Source organism: Osmerus mordax, chromosome 19 (assembly GCF_038355195.1).
Source record: "Osmerus mordax isolate fOsmMor3 chromosome 19, fOsmMor3.pri, whole genome shotgun sequence".
NCBI classification, from domain to species: Eukaryota; Metazoa; Chordata; class Actinopteri; order Osmeriformes; family Osmeridae; genus Osmerus; species Osmerus mordax.
In genome coordinates this window covers 7,902,466-7,920,223 of record NC_090068.1, presented here as the reverse complement: position 1 = coordinate 7,920,223, position 17,758 = coordinate 7,902,466, and the positions used below count along the sequence as shown (strand labels likewise).

Below are 17,758 nucleotides of genomic sequence, written 5' to 3'. Positions count from 1 at the left end.
GTGTGTGCGCGTTTGACGTCTCCTAACAGTCGCCCTCAGGGGTCACACAGGGGAGTGAGGAGGAGCTTAGTCGAGAGGTGTGGGCACTCTTATCTGACCGTCCAGAGCGCTTCAGATACGGGAACTCCCGTCTGGGCCAGACAGCAAGGGAGAGGGGGCGGTAAAGGGGAAAAGCACGGATGGAGGGCAGGAAGGAGGGAGGGAGGATTGGCGGATTGTCTCCAGCTCAAGCTCCAAGACAGAACTTCGAGGGTTAGACATGCAGCAGCTGCTGAAAGTCCACAGCTCTGACACCTTGTAAGATGATAACGCAGAGCCTATAAATAACACCGCTATTCTTCCCAAGGCTGTGATGGCATGAGAGTCTCAGCGAGCACGTGGGCCTAGAAGGAGGCTCTCGCCCTTTTGATTTGAGCAAACCATCAAGAAGCGAGGCGAACACGTCCGCCGGGCTGAGCTCCATCCCCGCCAGCCCCTTCGCTCTCACTCCAAGACCCACGTCGCGTACTATTCACTGCTAACTTACTCAGCGGGTGGCGTCATCGGAGCCTCATTTGCATGCCCTCAGAAGAAACCGGGTGATGTATTCCGGAGCACAGCCGTGGCCTTTAACGGCTTCGGCCAGGAAGCTTATGGAACCCGCAGCAGGGAGAAGCGGGGAGGTCGTAACGCCAGGCTGCTCGCTGGGTCGAGTACTTAACATCTAGGGGTCAGAGACGTGATGAAATCACCGTCTAGCTCTCTTAGTCTGCCCTACATATCGAAACGTGGAACGATACACGAGACGTAAACAGGCCAGCAGCTTTTGAAGTCCTCTGGAGTGATGCGCAAATCCCTGGCACTAACTGCTTTACATTTCCCACGGGCACTGGATCATCTGCGTTCTGTTTAATGTAGCGAAGGAAAGCGAGTGAAACGCTTGTCATTTGTCACCCGCTTGTCTGCTAATGTTCAATTATGTCCAAGCGGGGCCCCCAGGTCAATCTGCTACACAGACAACCGACTACAGTGCAAACCCAACTCCCAGGCTGCATTCCAGCGTGTTCAGTACGGTTCAGCCCCGTGCGACACAACACACGACAACCCCGCTCGCTCTGAACGCTTTTAGATTGGTCCAGATGAGATTGCTCCGGAAGGAGGACAAAGGGTGGGCGTTCACTAGTTTGAAAACCACCATCGGAACGATGAATCCCGCGCTGCGAAGCTCACCGTACACACGCTTCTTCTTGGTCACCGAAGGTTGACAGGCTCTTGAAAAAGGATAGCGTCTCATCAGTGCTCTTTAATTGGCTCGCTACGGGTGCCCGCCAGACCGTCATTTTCTAACGGTGATCCCCCGCCTTCTAATCCCTTCCCCGCCAGCGGCGCCCACCCAGGAAATCGTGCCACGCTCCTCAGAAGCCCTGTCACTGAGGGCTTCTAGTTAGACAGGCAAGAAGCTCAGTCTCACTCAACGTCCCCCAAAATAACTCCATCCCCCTCTCTCTCTCTCTCTCTCTCTCTCTCTCTCTCTCTCTCTCTCTCTCTCTCTCTCTCTCTCTCTCTTCAATCTTGTTTTACGGTGGTTTGAAATGTTTTCTGAAGAGTGCGAGGGACCAAACTATTTCCGTTTTTCCGTGGTGGTGTGTGTCGGATGTGAAGATGCCACTCATTAGAATTCACAGCGTGAGTGTACGGGCTGTTGTCTTGTCTCTGCGGATGCTGAAACCTCCTCCACTCTCACCCCCCCTTCAAACACCGTGACTTGTTTATTGTCACTCTTGCATGTCTTTACCAACAGGAGAACTCTCTGATTCTTCAGCGAGACACGGTAGATCACAGCTCTTTTTTTTTCCCGTCGACGCAAGCTGGTCCTGCGTGTTTTGCCTGACACCTAAACACACGCAAAGACACACAACCATTACACACACACACGCACACACTCGCAGCCCGCCTCACCCAGCTCCTGCCATTGATCTTGTTTATGGCTCGCTGTGGGCCTCTGCCCTCGTTCCTGGAAGGACCCGGACCTTGCCTTGACTCCCATCTCCTCACACAGCCGGAGTGTTTAAGGTCATCCATTGGCTGGGGGAAAAGAGGCTTGCGTCTCTGTACAACCACCGTCAACAGAGAGGGATCTTTGGCCAGGTCAGGGCCTTGAGCTAGGCTGGGGAGCTTTAGGCTTTAGTGCTGTCGGCTAGCTTTTGTGTTTCGAGCAGTCCTAGCGGGCGTACTGCTTGACTCTTGCCCTTGTAAGAGCTTTTAGTGTAAACACTATAAAGATAATGATCTGTCACGTGGAACATTGTGGCAACCTTGCGTAGCCTTGGAAAAAAAGAACAGCTGTGTTTGCGGCCTCTCGACAGAGTGAATCATTTGGCCTAGATCATAAGGGTCAATGGAAAAGTATACGTTTTGAGCTGATGTATCTTAAAAAAAACACCTCTACTGCTGATCTTGCTCAACATTTGCATTCAACCATGTTTCACAAAAGGGCAGCGCCCGGAGTTGCTGTTCAATGCAGCCAGGCAGCTTTTACTGAGCTCCACCTGGGTTTTAGAAAGACAGCTCCCACCACGGAATTCCAACCGATGACTGGCCTGACCACAGCCATTTGAAACCTCTTGAGCAACATGACATTTTCCCCTTTCGCCCTCAGCCTGTTATTCCTCTCCTCCTTACTCCTACCACCTGTCTATCACTCTTTCTCTCCCTTCCCCCTCTCCTCTCTCTTTCTCTCTCACTGTCTCTCTCTCTGTCTCTCACTCTCTCTCTCACTGTCTCAAGTGCCATCGCAACGTCCTCAGTAGGATCTGTTGCCAGGAGACAGGATTCTCTCCCCATTGTGCCGCGACAAAGGGGGTCTACAATTCACTCTGCTGGGGAGAATCTGGGACCCAGGGGACCAGCACTGCACAATCAGGGTGTGTGTTTATGTGGAGGGGGTGGGGGGTGGGTAGGTAATGGGTGGGCCCCCCCCCCCCCCCCATACACACACACACACACACACACATACGATTCAGTTGGCCAGAGCTGGTCGCCAGGTAACGGCACTGGGATGTGCTGTGTCAGACTGGGAGAGTGGAACGGGGGGGGGGAAGGGGGAGATAGTCTGGCATGGATAGTCATCAGAAGACTTTTTAATTAGCCAGTATTCCAGCTCCCACTGCTCCCCTCCCCCTCCTCACACTCACACTGCTGCAACAGGAGGGAGTTAATGCAGGCACCACGATTAATGCTCGTCCTTTCTCTCACTCTCTCTCTCTCTCTCTCTCTCTCTCTCTCTCTCTCTCTCTCTCTCTCTCTCTCTCTCTCTCTCTCTCTCTCTCTCTCTCTCTCTCTCTCTCCTCTGCTTATCAATGCACACGTTTACCAGCAGGTTTATCTTCATAGTTGTCCTTTTTCCCGAGACCATAATAATAGGTTCTTTTATCACCCGGTGTTGACCATTAGAGAAGGCCCCGGCTGATGCTGTGCTGCCATTACCCTAAATCCAGAGCCAAGGACATCCTCCTGGATGATTACATGGAGCACTAGCCCACACTGCCCTCTTAAGAACCAGGGCTGAGCTGAGCAAAGGCCATTCCCTCCAGCTACATCCTTGTAGGTGATTTGGAAGCAACTAGTAATACGTTTCTGTTGTCTCTTTGCTTGCTATTGAACCATAACTGAGTGCTGGTTTCATGGGGATTATAGTGATAACTAATTACGTGGAAAAGCATGCCCCATCTGGCGAGCATGTCACACGAGTGTTTTTTTTCCCAACTTACTGTAGGGGTAATGGGTAACTTTATTGTCGTAATTTGTGGTGATTGAATGTTTTCCCGCCTCAGCCCCCTTCATGTTATGCAGATGTTAATTATGTCTCTTCCATGTCCTATTTTTGTTTCCCACACAACACATTGATTTGCGTGGGCTTATCTAGCCTGATAATCTTTGCCAAAGCTCATTTCCATCACCCCCCTCCCTCCCCCTCCTCCCCAAGTGATACCATCTAGTCCCATTCTATTGCCTGTTTATTAAAGTGATGAAATGGATTTTAGCGGAGTCATCTCCATTACATAAACTTTCACAGTATAAAAGGGGCGGCCATCTGGGTCGTTTAATCACAAAAATATTTTAATATGGTGTAAAAGTGAGGCGAACATCAGCAGCCAGGTCCTTTTGACTGCCACATTAAGAGCAGCTCCTTAAAACACAACACGTGCCCGAGGAAGAAGCTATTAGCATGATTAGAAGATGAACCCATATGGGCCGAGCGTCCACGCACACCAGCCCCCCTCGCCTAACTAACCGCCCCGGCAGGACGTCAGGCGGCGGTCGAGAGCGACGCTGTTTGACGTTAGCAACGATCAATCCCCCCCCCCCTCTCCACTTCCTGTGGCTGAAGGTGCTCTAAAGAGGGGGTGTAAAGAGCGGGTGTAAATTCCGCTCGGCCGACGCAACGTAAAATTAACTTCCCATCACAGACGTGCTGTCTCGCCCCCTCTCACTCACCCGGCTCCGTTTTCTCCCCAACCCCACGGCTTCATTCCCCAGGCAGATTTACAGCCAGCGCTCAGAGTGATTAGATGATAGCTTGAAATAGCACTATCCGACGATTGTGTGGCAGGGGGGAGAGGTCTTGCAATGCGCAACGATGAAGAGTAATGCAGCCCAAGGTCGACAGGGTCCCGGACTCGCCTCCGCCAGACAGCAGCATCAGATGCTGCTCCTCTAACCAAACGCGACGAGAAACAAACCCCGATAAAACGGTTCCAGCTGAACGGAATGTGAAATTTCTCTTCCCCCCCCCACCCACCCCCACATGTTCAGCTTGATGAATTGATCCAGCTTCCTGTCACGCAGGCCTGGAGATCCATCCTGACGGACGGACGTGCATCTCTGTTTGTTTCTACTGCGCTGGTTTTACAGGCTGCTGCACTGGGCGCGTCCACAGCAAGGACGACTGTCAGATCCAATGGACAGGAACAACCAACAGTAGCAGCGAGGGGAATAGCCTTCTTTGACCGGTAGAAAGCCCTGAGGCAGAGCCAGGATCTGCACTAGCAGGCCTGATGGATACTGTGTGCTTGCTTGTGTTTTCGGGTCCTTTGACCATTTTTTAAGCGATTTGAGAGGACACATTCGCCTAGTGCTTGTGTGTGTTTGCATACATGCGCGTGGGTGTGTACTGTATGCGTGTGTGTGTGCAGCCTACCTCCCGGTGTCCATCACTTCAGGGGGAGTGGCGGCGCGACGTGGCGTTGGGTCTGAGCCAACGGGTGTGTGAGTAAGGTCATCATCTGTGGCCTCTACCCTCCCACCACAGGACCAGGGGAACAGGTTCTGGAAGTTTCTGTCAGCTGTTGTTCCAAAGACTCTGGAACACGAGTCATCCGATCCAGAGGATCACAATCAGTGTCTTCCTTAGTAAGGAACAGGATTGGTGATTTAACACGAACACAGGAGCCTAATGATCGAAAGCATTTTTTTCACCACGCGTCATATTCTGGTTTTGACTCAGTATGACTGGATGGTATGCCTTCCCTCCTTTTATTCTTTGCGTTTAGATCTGTGGTGAGGCTGAGGTATGTGATACTCCCAACCAGACTGCAGCAGCTGAGAGAGAAGGCAGAGCTCCTCTCCACACAGTCTTTGTGTGCAGATAATTGAGGAGAGAACAGATAGACCCAGGGTTTTTCTCCCAGCCTATAGAACAGTCTTTATGCTGTGCCGAGGTGGGGGTGGGGAGGGAGCAGGTTTGCTGCGTTACCCCCTGGCATGAGGCCTTCTATCCAAATGCACACAGGGATGGAGGGGGTGGAGGGGTGGAGGCGTCGTTTGAAATGTTGGGGGCTGGCAGAACATGCAGCAGAGGTGTCTGATTGATGTAGTCCAGGCTGCATGTGAGGGGGTACTCCCATGGTTCAGATCTACTCATCTCTGCGCTTTCTAGATCGCAGGAATGTACCTTCAACTCAGCTCCTTTGTGTGTGTGTGTGTGTGTGTGTCCTTCAAGTCTATGCCTTTTCATTTTCCGAATTCGGCTCGTGTGGTTTCACAGGTTCCAAAACGCTCCTGTTTGTCAGACCCCCGTCGCTTTGTCTTTCTAGTGTGGCTAATTTCACACCGCTTTTGCAGTCCGTTTAATTGGTAGTACTGTATGTCTTTACTCACAGACACTCAACATGCCTTGGAGGGGAGGAAATGTATTCGTTGATTCAAAATTCAAATTTCTTATTTTTTTTCAATTGGAAGACGAATCGCTGTCAAAGGGATTTTTTTCTGTGGCATCAGTATGTGACAACTCCATTCTCTATGGACTGTATTCGCTGCTCAGGCTTAAATCGGCTATTGAATGGAGCATTTTAGCCCTGTGGATGTCACCAGGAAATGATGTTTATTCATTCTATGAATAACTCTTGAGAATGTGCTCCAGTCGGATGATGGCTTGGCTGCACTCATTGTTATTTCACCCCCCCCCCCCCCCCCCCCCCCGCAAACCTGCCGTACAAGTGTCTCTTCACTGCGCAAGTCACATTTCGCACCATAATATTTGCTACCTTCTATTCAAAAGGCCAGAGCCGTCTCTCAGAATGTAATGCCAGTGGTAAATAGCCTACCAATGTCAAGAGTGTTTGTGAACACACGCTTGTGTGAAGAATGCAGCGGTTAAGCACTCCCATCGATTGACTGACTCCTAAACATAGGTTTTGTGAAACGCTGCCAGTTAATGACATTTTCCAGATGAAACTCTGAACGGTGAACTCCGAAGCGCTTCTTAAAGTAGGTCAAATGTCGTCCGGCGTTTGTTATAGTTTCAATGTTTCTTTTTCTCCCTCCCTCCCCAGGTTCAGTCCAGAGCCTGGAGATCACCTCCACTGGGCCCACGTCTATAGAGAAGGCCAGCGGGCAGACAGTCAAGCTGGACTGTCAGTTCTCCCTGGGCCCTGAAGACTCCGGCCCCCTGGACATAGAATGGAGCCTACTGGCCTCCGACAACCAGAAAGAAGACAAAGTGGTGAGTGCTGTGTGTGTCAGTCTGTCTGTCTTAGCCTGCAGTTTATTTTACACTGAAAAAGGGTAACCAAACCCTTATGGGGGTTACATAACTGGTGTTTCGTTATATATATTCTCCAAAATGTCTGTTGTCAGACATCCGAGACGTAAAAGATGAAGTTCTCTCTTTGTTCCTCTTCTTTGTGATGCAGCTGAATGGAGCTTCTAGTTGGTTCTCCTGGGTGTGTCCTGGAAAACTCTCCCTGCACACAGCTGTGGCTGGGGAAAAACCCTAATCTGCTAATGTTTAACCTGGTAGATGTTTTTGCAACTCACACGACTGTGTCCACATTGTTATAAAGTGTGTGAGGACACAGGCGTGTGTATAAGGTGTGTAGGAGTACACAAGCCTGTGTTTGCGTGTGTGTCGCTAATCTGATACATTTAGTGTATTGCTTGTATTACTACGCCTGTTTTGAGGAACTAGTGTGGATGTGGAAGGTTGGAGAGAATGCAGGGGAAGGCCTGTGTGTTTGTCTGGCTTGTGGTACTGCTCCCCAGTCTGGACCACACGGGTCTGATGGTGGACTGGACCCGTGGGGATCTACGGAGATCCAGAATGCTGGATTGAGACAGGAGCCTGTTTCCTAGGGTTCCACTCCTGCCTCTCTATGGGGGAGGGGGCTCTCTCCAGGATCTATATATCTTCGTTTCTCCCCCCCCCCAACAACAACCTGTGTGCTAGGCCGAGGCCAGAAATGGGTCAGCAACCCATTGTTAGCCTTTCCATTCTCTCCCCCTCCCTCTCTCTTCTCCCCTCTCCACCCCCCACTCCCTTCCACCGGGCCCAGTCCAGGAACGCAATGAGGGCTTAATTCCCAACCTTGTATGGTCTTTCTCTCTTTTTCTGTCTCTCTCTCTCTCTCTCTCTCTCTCCCCCTCCCCCTCTCCCCCATTGTCTCCTATGAACTGGGGAGCGGTGCCTCAGGAGGGTCTGTTTGTTTTTGACCTACTTCACTTTATTTAGAAAGGGAACCTCTAATGACTGATTGGAAGGGGGGCGGGGGGGGGGGGGGGGGGGGGTGCACAAATGGCATGTTTCAATTTTTTCCTCTTTATGCAAACGTCTATTACTGTACAACAACTGCTCCCAGGTTCGGGGATTTGGCATCAAGGAAAATGATGGCCTAGTGGGTGATCTAGAGGATGTTCCCCATTGTGGACGCCTCTTCCTTGCAGCTGCAGACAGAATGTTCCAGACTCCAGTCCAGTTTCACACTTCAGTGCCGCTCCTTAATCTGCAACTCATTTGCAAGGGGGCCGCAATGTCACCAAACTTTTTGTAATCTTTTTTTGGGGGGGAGGGATTTATGGCAATCGACTGTATACCCTTCAAGCGGGTTCATTTTCATTGACCTATTAGAGATGGGAGGGAGTGTGCAGTGGTAGCACACACACACACACACACACACACACAGTCAAAGCCTCCCAGTCCCTTATGTGATGATGATGTCATGTGCAGAGTGTATTATCAGTAATTACTGGCCTGTTAAGTCCAGTGGGCAGCTTAGTGTATGTGACGGTGCCCAGTGGGATTAGACTGCCCTGCCAGGGCTGGGCCTGCTCTGTACTGGCAGCCTGCACTGACCCCCTCACACCACCTCCTCCCAGGGAGGGGAGCGGGAGAGTGGGAGAGAGGAAGGGAGGGAGAGAGTGAGAGGGAGGGAGGGAGAGGGGGAGAGGTAGAGGGAGGAGAAGGGAGGTGGGGAGGGGGAGAAGCAGAGAGGGAGAAGGGGGAGGGAGAGAGGAAGACAAATATGGAAGATGAGGGAGGGAGGGAGGGAGGAACATTTAGTCTAACTGATAGCCCGAGGGCTCTCCAGAGACTCTCTTAACTGATCTGAGTCCACCGATAATGGGAGCAGAGGAGGCCAAACGGGCTGGAAGATGGATCACATGAGCGAATGGTCGCCCATGCAGCGTACAGCAGCGCTCCCCAGGGCAGACTAACCAGATCAGCCGATCGCTAGTTTCCGCACACACCACGCCTTCACAGACGCCGAGAGCCTCCTCGCAGCCCGGCCCCGACGGTGGCCTGGTGTTTCACGTCCAGAGAGTTTGGTGGATCCCTGTTGTCTTTGTCTGACAGAGCAGGGCCTTCAGGGGGGCCCACTGGTGCACAGCTAATGCTGTTGTCTTTGTTTGGGCTCAGATGGCGGGAGATGGCGTCTGCACACATGCCTCCAGTAACAGGCGTTTGGCTCTCGTGTCCAGGGGACAGACTGATTCAGAGCAGGCTGGGCTCCGGGTATTGAAACTTGACTATAACGGTGCTACCCATTATAATACACACAGCACTGCTGGTGTTGTGTGTGTGTGTGTGTGTGTTTTGTGAGAGATGCATCTCAGGGGGCAGGAGGAAGATAACGAGCGAAAACGAATCATTTGCCACTTCAAAAAAAAAGTCGTGCAATCGTCTGTTGTGTTGTGTCCTTGAACAAAGCGCCCGGGCCGCGTGTTTACCCAGGGTGACGGCAGCACAGCCATGAACACCAGAGCGCTGTGAGAGGACTGAGGCAGGGAGGGTTTAGCCGTGAGCCTCTGACACTGTTTGTTTTGGTTTCACAGCCCACAGACCCCCCCCCCCCCCCCCCTTCCTTCATCTATCGATGCTTTCCTCCAGTGGTGTTTTTGTGGAGTGCGTTTCATCAACTTAAACTCTCCTCTCGTCCAAGGGTACTCCGTCTACTCTGGGAGAAAGGCTCACTTTTAACCTTGAGAATTCATTTGGGGAAGAGCTGCAGCACATGTAGAAAGGCTGTGGAGGCGTAGCGGGAGTCCTTCAGGATTAAAGCCTCGCTCCGACACACACACACGCACGCGCGCGCACTCAGCCGCACGCTTCAAAGAGCCAGACGGGTCACTCAGAGCACACAGGTGACCCCGCCCTCTCATTTGACTCCCAAATGAGGCCTCGCCCCTCCCCCCCCCAGGTATGGTGCACACGCACACCAGCGATGACCTCATCTTCAGACGTCACCGTGACTCTCCTCTCCACGTCTCCCCCCTGCTGTCACCAAGACAAACACAGGTCTTCATCCCGGGCGGTCCTCAGAGACCTGCTGTCCAGATGGAGCCGGTGAAGGCTAACCTGCTGGCGAGCAGAACGCTGGGGGGGGACATCGTCTTTCCCCACCTGGACGATTCTCTCCTGCCTGCTGGGCTGCTTGATAGCTTGGCAGTCTGGCTGCCTACCTGTCTCCCTGTCTCTGTCTGTGTCTGTCTGCCTGTGTCCCTGTATCTGTCTGTGTCTGGCTGCCTGTCTCCCTGTGTCTGGCTGCCTGTCCTCCTGCCTGTGTCTGGCTGCCTGTCTCCCTGTGTCTGGCTGCCTGTCCTCCTGCCTGTGTCTGGCTGCTTGTCTCCCTGTATCTGTCTGTGTCTGTGTGTCTGGCTGCCTGTCTCTCTGTCTGTGTGTCTGGCTACCTGTCTCCCTGTATCTGTCTGTGTCTGGCTGCCTGTCTCCCTGTCTGTCTCTGTCTGTGTGCCTGTCTCCCTGTCTCTCTGTCTGTGTGCCTGTCTGTGTCTGTGTGTTTGGCTGCCTGTCTCCCTGTCTGAGTGTCTGGCTGCCTGTCTCTCTGTCTCTGTCTGTGTGTCTGTCTCTGTCTGTGTGTCTGGCTACCTGTCTCCCTGTATCTGTCTGTGTCTGGCTGCCTGTCTCCCTGTCTGTCTCTGTCTGTGTGCCTGTCTCCCTGTCTCTCTGTCTGTGTGCCTGTCTGTGTCTGTGTGTTTGGCTGCCTGTCTCCCTGTCTGAGTGTCTGGCTGCCTGTCTCTCTGTCTCTGTCTGTGTGTCTGTCTCTGTCTGTGTGTCTGGCTACCTGTCTCCCTGTATCTGTCTGTGTCTGGCTGCCTGTCTCCCTGTCTGTCTCTGTCTGTGTGCCTGTCTCCCTGTCTCTCTGTCTGTGTGCCTGTCTGTGTCTGTGTGTTTGGCTGCCTGTCTCCCTGTCTGAGTGTCTGGCTGCCTGTCTCTCTGTCTCTGTCTGTGTGTCTGTCTCTGTCTGTGTGTATGGCTGCGTGCTCGTCTAGCTGCCTGTCTCTCTGCTTGCCTGCCTGGCAGCCTACCTGGCGGTCTGCCGGTGTGCCTGCCCGCTCAGCACACCGTTTGGCCTTTGTGGTTTCCATCACGCGGGGCCCTGACAAGGTATTGGTGGGATTTGTTTCGTCGGGCCTTGCTTTCACCAGTGTGTACTAGTACAAGACTGTGGTGTGTTTGTTTGTGTTTTTTTTATCAAATGAGTTCTTGTCTGTCTCCTCCGCCGCCTCGGGCAATTTAATTTCCTCCCCTCCTCGTTCTAGTCTCGCTGTTATTACTAGCGATGTTCTGATCCCACGAAAGTTTCAGGACTTGCCCCCCCCCCCCCCCCCCTCCTCTCCCTCCCCCTCCCCAGCGATTCAGGTGGAATACATTATACGTTTCCATGGCTAATATGTACAAGATGTACGAGGCGCCTGGTAGCCGTGGGGCGCCACAACAAGACTCCCCAGCTGAGCGGAGCAGCGCTAGGCGTTCTCCCGGACCGCCGTCTCCCCCCCCCCCCCCTCTGTTCTCTCCCCCTGTGAGCTGGCTGTGTTCTCTGATGTGTTGATTAGGATGCTCCCTCGCTGGGTTCTCGCCTCTCCTCCACTCTCCCTCTCTCCTCGCATCCTCCCTTTCTCTCCTCCACTCTCCCTCTCTCCTCGCATCCTCCCTTTCTCTCCTCTCCTCCACTCTCCCTCTCTCCTCGCATCCTCCCTTTCTCTCCTCTCCTCCACTCTCCCTCTCTCCTCGCATCCTCCCTTTCTCTCCTCTCCTCCACTCTCCCTCTCTCCTCGCATCCTCCCTTTCTCTCCTCTCCTCCACTCTCCCTCTCTCCTCGCATCCTCCCTTTCTCGCCTCTCCTCCACTCTCCCTCTCTCCTCGCATCCTCCCTTTCTCTCCTCTCCTCCACTCTCCCTCTCTCCTCGCATCCTCCCTTTCTCTCCTCTCCTCCACTCTCCCTCTCTCCTCGCATCCTCCATTTCTCTCCTCTCCTCCCCTCTCTCCTCGCATCCTCCCTTTCTCTCCTCTCCTCCACTCTCCCTCTCCTCACATCCTCCCTTTCTCTCCTCTCCTCCACTCTCCCTCTCTCCTCGCATCCTCCCGTTCTCTCCTCCACTCTTTCTCTCCTGTCCTCCACTCTCCCTCTTTCCTCACATCCTCTCTTTCTCTCCTCCACTCTCCCTCTGTCCTCGCATCCTCCTCTCCTCCCTTGCCTTTTCTCTTCTCTCCTTTTCCTCTCTTCCCCCTCTCCTCTCCTCCACCCTTGGGTTTTGTGCGTGTCTGATGGTGATCCCGGCACAGAAAGCCTGTTTCTGACAATCTCCATAGAAATGGGGATGAATATTCCCTTGTTGTCTGTGAGAGAAGGAGAGGGGGAGAGAGAGAGAGATGGAGAAAAAGCAAATTGCTGCCTGTTTTTATTGTGTCTTGGCTCTGCGTGGTTGTTATGTTTGCTCCTGTGCATCTATTGGTTGGCCACACCTGGTCTTCATCTCCTGGCATTTCCTCGTTGGCGTCGTCAGCCAGACAGACGGGCATGCCGGGTGAGGTACGGGGGCTGGGGGGGCTGTGTAGCTGGAGGGGGGCAGGGGGGCCAGCTCTTTGTTGACACAGCAGGTGTTGATTTGACTCAACAGTGGGGGCTTTGTGTGTTCCACGCAGTACCTAGGCAGCACTGAAAGGGCAAAAGCAGTCTGACATGCAGCTATCGCCAAGTAGACAAGCCTGAGACTGTGTTCCCTGTCCTTTGTTTCAGGGAAGGGTGGCTGGATGAGAGGGTCTGGTCTGTGTGTGTGATGGATTCGAAACGAGGGCCCTCTTATCACAGCTGGAGTCGTTAAGCATTCCGTGTTCAAGGAAAGGTTACGGTTACGGTGTTCTCACCAGCGCCTCTCTTCTTCCTCCTCTCCTCCCTCCTCCAGGTGATCCTGTACTCGGGTGACCGGGCCTACGAGGACTACTACCCGGCCGTGAAGGGCCGCGCCCACTTCAACTCGGCCGACCCCAAGAACGGCGACGCCTCCATCAACCTGACGGGCCTCAAGTCGTCCGACACGGGCACCTACCAGTGCAAGGTGAAGAAGGCTCCGGGCATCCGCAGCCGCAAGATGCTGCTCACCGTCATGGGTGAGTGACGCTCCCGTCCGCCATGCGCCGCCACACGCTCACTCCAGACCCACAGCCCGCAGTCCCTACCCAAGCACTGCCTGGCTCTGTCAGGGCTTCCTGTATAGACGAGCCACAGGCTTTTGCCACTTGGTTTTGCCCCCTCGGCCCCAGTTTATTTTTCTTGTACTCAGTACAATTCTGACAACCCGTTTAACCCCATAACACATGACGCACACCTGATTTTCTTGTGTTGGTCCCCTCAGTGTACGATCCCAGGTGATTTGTCAGTGACCTAGCCCAATAGAATGCCTACAAATGTGACAATCGCATCCAGGAAAGTAAAGACTCACTGTATTTGTTACACTTCCTCAGAAGTGCGGCAGCAACGAAAATGCCCCAGCAAACAGTCCCATTCCACAACAGCAGCTGAGAATTGGAACGGGCGCAGCCCTAAATGAACTACCCCGAGTAGGGGCGCGTCGGATATTTCAGATCGTACTTGTAACAACGGTTAAGATGGGCTTCAAATGGGATTTCAGGCTGACTGACTTTCTCACAGCTTTTATATAAATCAAGCCAGAATAGTGTGTGGAGTGTCTCCACCTCCAAAACCATGACTCACCACCATCCTCATCGTCGAGCTAGGCAGTCTCTCAGGCTAGGAGGGTGAGGACCAAATTGTATTGATCAGACACCTCACTGGGCTTATCTCCCGGTCACAGGCTCGCGCCAAGGCTGCATCAGTCAGCTGAATCACACCCTCAAACAAATGCCCTACTGTCAATCGACAGAGTTGATCCACTTCCCGAAACCCGATGTGTGGATAGGGAAAGCGCTTGTGGTCAGACATGACGAGACGGCCCTCTGGGGCTTCTGGAGCTGGCGCTCGATGGTTTCACCTCGCATTCAAAACATAAGCACACAGCCCCGCGCTCGCTGTTCAGCACGGCATGTCCTCTTTACGAGCAATCACCATATGCATCACGACGCTAAACTGCCAAGACGGCCTCCCGCCAGACTGGTTCCTGCGTAAACACGCCGACGTCGACACACACGCACCTTAGTGCACCGCCAAGGCCTTTCCCTCCTGCGGCCTCTGAGGCGAGGGAGATGAATGGCTTGGGTAATGTGTAATGATTAGCCGCACCAAGCTGATGGGCCGGAGGCTGACCAGAGAGAAGGTCCCGACGTGACCGGCCTGACCAAACAGTGCTCGGCGTGAGAGAGGGGGGCGCTGGAGCAGGACCGGAGACATGGCCTAATGTCTGCATCCCCCCCCCCCCCCCCCAAGCCATTGACCCGGGGGCCAGAGCTCTCCTTGTAGGAGGGGGAGGGGGGGGGGGGTGACAAGGAGAAAGGGGACAAGGGGAGACATGTCGCTTGCTCTGCATTTTTACCTCCAGGTCGATCTTGTCAGAGGGTAAAGACTCTCGAGCACATACGCAAAGGAAGGACACACGAGCGTGAGCTTGTCTCTGCACGGGCAAGCTGACACGCACGCACACACACACACAATGCGCACACACGCGTGCGCCGAGATGGACGGTGAAGGTAACCGAGGCTGAGAGCGCACCTGCAGCTCGTGGACGGGCAACGCCAGCGGCCCCCCAATCACTGTCTCTAGCTGGACCTGGCCGAGCCCTCGGCAGCCAATCACCTTCACTCTTCGGGGGGCCTGACCTGATTTTACAACCAGTTGCTATTAGCATCAGGCCTCGCCGCAGCCAATCACAGCCTCACAGCAGTCAGTTGGCGTGGTGCTCTCTTGATATCTCCCTAGATGTGGTCTACCACAGTGCATCAGCCTCTCCCTATCTCCACCCCAGCGCAGCCCGGCTCCCATAAATCTCTTATCTCCGGTCTTTTATATTCCAACACACAACCAATCACTCTCTCGCTCTCCTTATCCCTCTCTCTCCGTCTTGTCTGGGCTCTTTCTCTCTCCAGGTGCCCTCTCCTTCATCTTTGACCTCATCCCTCTCCCACATCACACAAATAAATCCCACACGTGCCTCCGCCGCCTCTTGCTAATATGAAAGGCTCACATGTCACAGCCCTGATCTGAAGCGAACAGGGATTCCAAATGCCACCGTTGTATGACATTCACGCAGAGAGCGTGTGTGTGTGTGTGTGTGGGTTCACCCTGGCTGAGATCCGATCTCAAGACAGAGCAGCCTTGGCCCTTGTCCTCCCCTCCATCCGTCCATCAGCACTCCTTTAATTTCTCGCTCTCGCTCTCTCTCTCTCTCTCTCCCCTCCCTCTCTCTGGTTCTCTCCATCCTGACCCCTGACTATCAGATGAGTGTGAGCGTTCCCCCAGGACCGGCCTGTCTGGTGTTAATCCACACGGTTCTGCCCGCTAAGCCCCTGGCCCACATCTGCACCGCCCCCTGCCCTCTCCCTTCCCGGACCTGTTGTTATAGCGGCCATTATCACATTATGATGTCAGCGCTGACACACACACACACACAAAAGAGTGGCACACATCCACACGTCTTAAATCTAAGGATTTGAGCTTCATAAAGATGGATTCATCGAGCCATGCTGGCCCGTACACCCCCTATCTCACCCCGTCCCGACCCCCCCGGCCACCCCTCCCCCAGCGCGCCCAGCAAGCCCGCCTGTCCCTGCCTTCCAGTGGATCCGGTCTGGTTTTAATTTGGAGCTTTGTTTGCTTTTGAATTCCTATCTCATCTCCTGCCAACAGACCAGGGAGTCTGTTTGCGTACGTTTCGGCTTTCGCATGGAGGCCTGCGTTCACCCTCCTCTGTGTGTGTGTGTGTGTGTGTGAAAAGAGAGAGCATGCCCCCTACTTTCTGATCTTCATTATCTTGAGTGACAGCACCTGTAATGACAGCAGCTGTATCAATTACCCTGATTACACCTCTCATTATGCTGATGACCGCAGCCATGACGGGACGCACAGACACACACCAACACCAACCTGCCCAGGGGAGAAAGAGAGAAAATCAGATATGGTTTATGTGGAGCTAATGTGTCCACCTGGGCACAAATGTCACATCTAATATACTTCCCCCCCTTCTCCCTCCATCCCTCTCTCTGTTTCCTTCCCTTACTCCATCCGTCCTCCTGTCTCTCCCTCTCTATCCCTCCATCTCTTCCTCCTCCCCTCTCCCTCCCTCCCTCCCTCTCGCCCTCCTCCCCCCCTCCCTCCGCAGTGCGTCCGTCCAAGCCCAGATGCTATGCCGAGGGCCCCACAGAGGAGGGGAAGGATGTGGCCCTGAGGTGCACCTCCAGCGAGGGCACCAACCCCCTCCAGTACAAGTGGGAGAAGACCAGCGACACCAAGCTGCTGCCGACCTCTGCAGTGCTGGGTAACACACACACACACACAGTTACTCATACACACACGCATATGTAAATACACACCAGAACCCAGTACGGTGTAAATGTGACCGTGTTTGGTCGTGATCACGCTCTCTCTCCACAGACCCGGTGGGCGGGACCATGAACGTGCGCAACGCGTCGACCGGCTCGTCGGGGACCTACCGCTGCACGGTCCAGAACCGCGTGGGCATGGAGGAGTGCATCATGCAGCTCAGCATCACGCCGCGTGAGTCCCCGCCCCCCCCCCCCTGCCTCCCCACCTATCAGATCCCTCGGCACCGACGACCCCACCATGTCGCTGCCTCTCGATGGGGAAACAACAGGACTTCTGTCACATGTACCGTTTAGTGCCTTACGCACGCTCTGATTAGTTGTTGAGTGCTCTCTGTGGCTTTGGCCTGTCCAATCATGTCCAGCCGACACTTAGTGTGGATGGGTTAAGGGTCTAGTGAGTCGGTTTGGAATTGGGTCATTCAGGTTTAGGGAATCAAGCTGTAGGGGGCGGTGAGCTGTCTAAATAATGTTCTTTCTTTCTTTTCCTCCCTCCCTCCCTCTCTCTCTCTCTCTCTCTCTCTCTCTCTCTCTCTCTCCACTCCCTCGGCCTGCGTGCAGCCCCCAACACGGCGGGCATCATCGCCGGCGCCATCATCGCCGTGCTCCTGGCCCTCATCCTCCTCGCCATAATCCTCTTCTGCTGCTGCCGCGCTCGTAACCGCAAGAAGTACGAGAAGGAGATCTCCTACGAGATCCGGTAAGGCCCCCTCCTCCTCCTCCTCCGCACCATCGCACGGCCCCTCACCCCAGAGACGCCGCCGCCGCCAGGCCACAGAGCGGGCCCCAGACTAGGGCCGCCCCAGACTAGGGCCGCCCCAGACTAGGGCCGCCCCAGACTAGGGCCGCCCCAGACTAGGGCCGCCCCAGACTAGGGCCGCCCCAGACTAGGGCCGCCCCAGACTAGGGCCGCCCCAGACTAGGGCCGCCCCAGACTATGGTGCCGCCATTCGGCCCTCTTGAAATTGCATTCTCCGATCGTATCTCCTGTGCGATCTCATTTCTAAAATTGACGATTCGGACGCATTTTCATTAGGGACGGCAGCTGCATCAAAACGAGCGCCTCCTACTTTCTCTCTCAACCAATGGCAGCGCGGCGTCACACTGTGTAATGCAGAGCGGTTTCAAATCAGCCCAGGGAGAGACAGCGGTGAATAGAGAGACAATATGAATCCAGTAGGAGACCCTGCTGGGCCGTAGTGAGGTCTGAGTTAG

The 17,758-nt window shown here is 54.1% G+C and overlaps 1 protein-coding gene across 1 annotated transcript in view; it reads left to right on the top strand.

Annotated features, from left to right (window-relative positions):
- The window catches only part of cxadr (CXADR Ig-like cell adhesion molecule), a 32,611-nt gene that overhangs the window by 12,401 nt on the left and 2,452 nt on the right, over positions 1-17,758 (top strand). Inside the window, exons 2-6 of the mRNA XM_067257089.1 lie at positions 6,813-6,982; positions 12,958-13,162; positions 16,324-16,479; positions 16,596-16,718; positions 17,105-17,243. Coding sequence (XP_067113190.1) covers positions 6,813-6,982; positions 12,958-13,162; positions 16,324-16,479; positions 16,596-16,718; positions 17,105-17,243 — 793 coding nt within the window. The remainder of the gene's footprint in view (positions 1-6,812; positions 6,983-12,957; positions 13,163-16,323; positions 16,480-16,595; positions 16,719-17,104; positions 17,244-17,758) is intronic.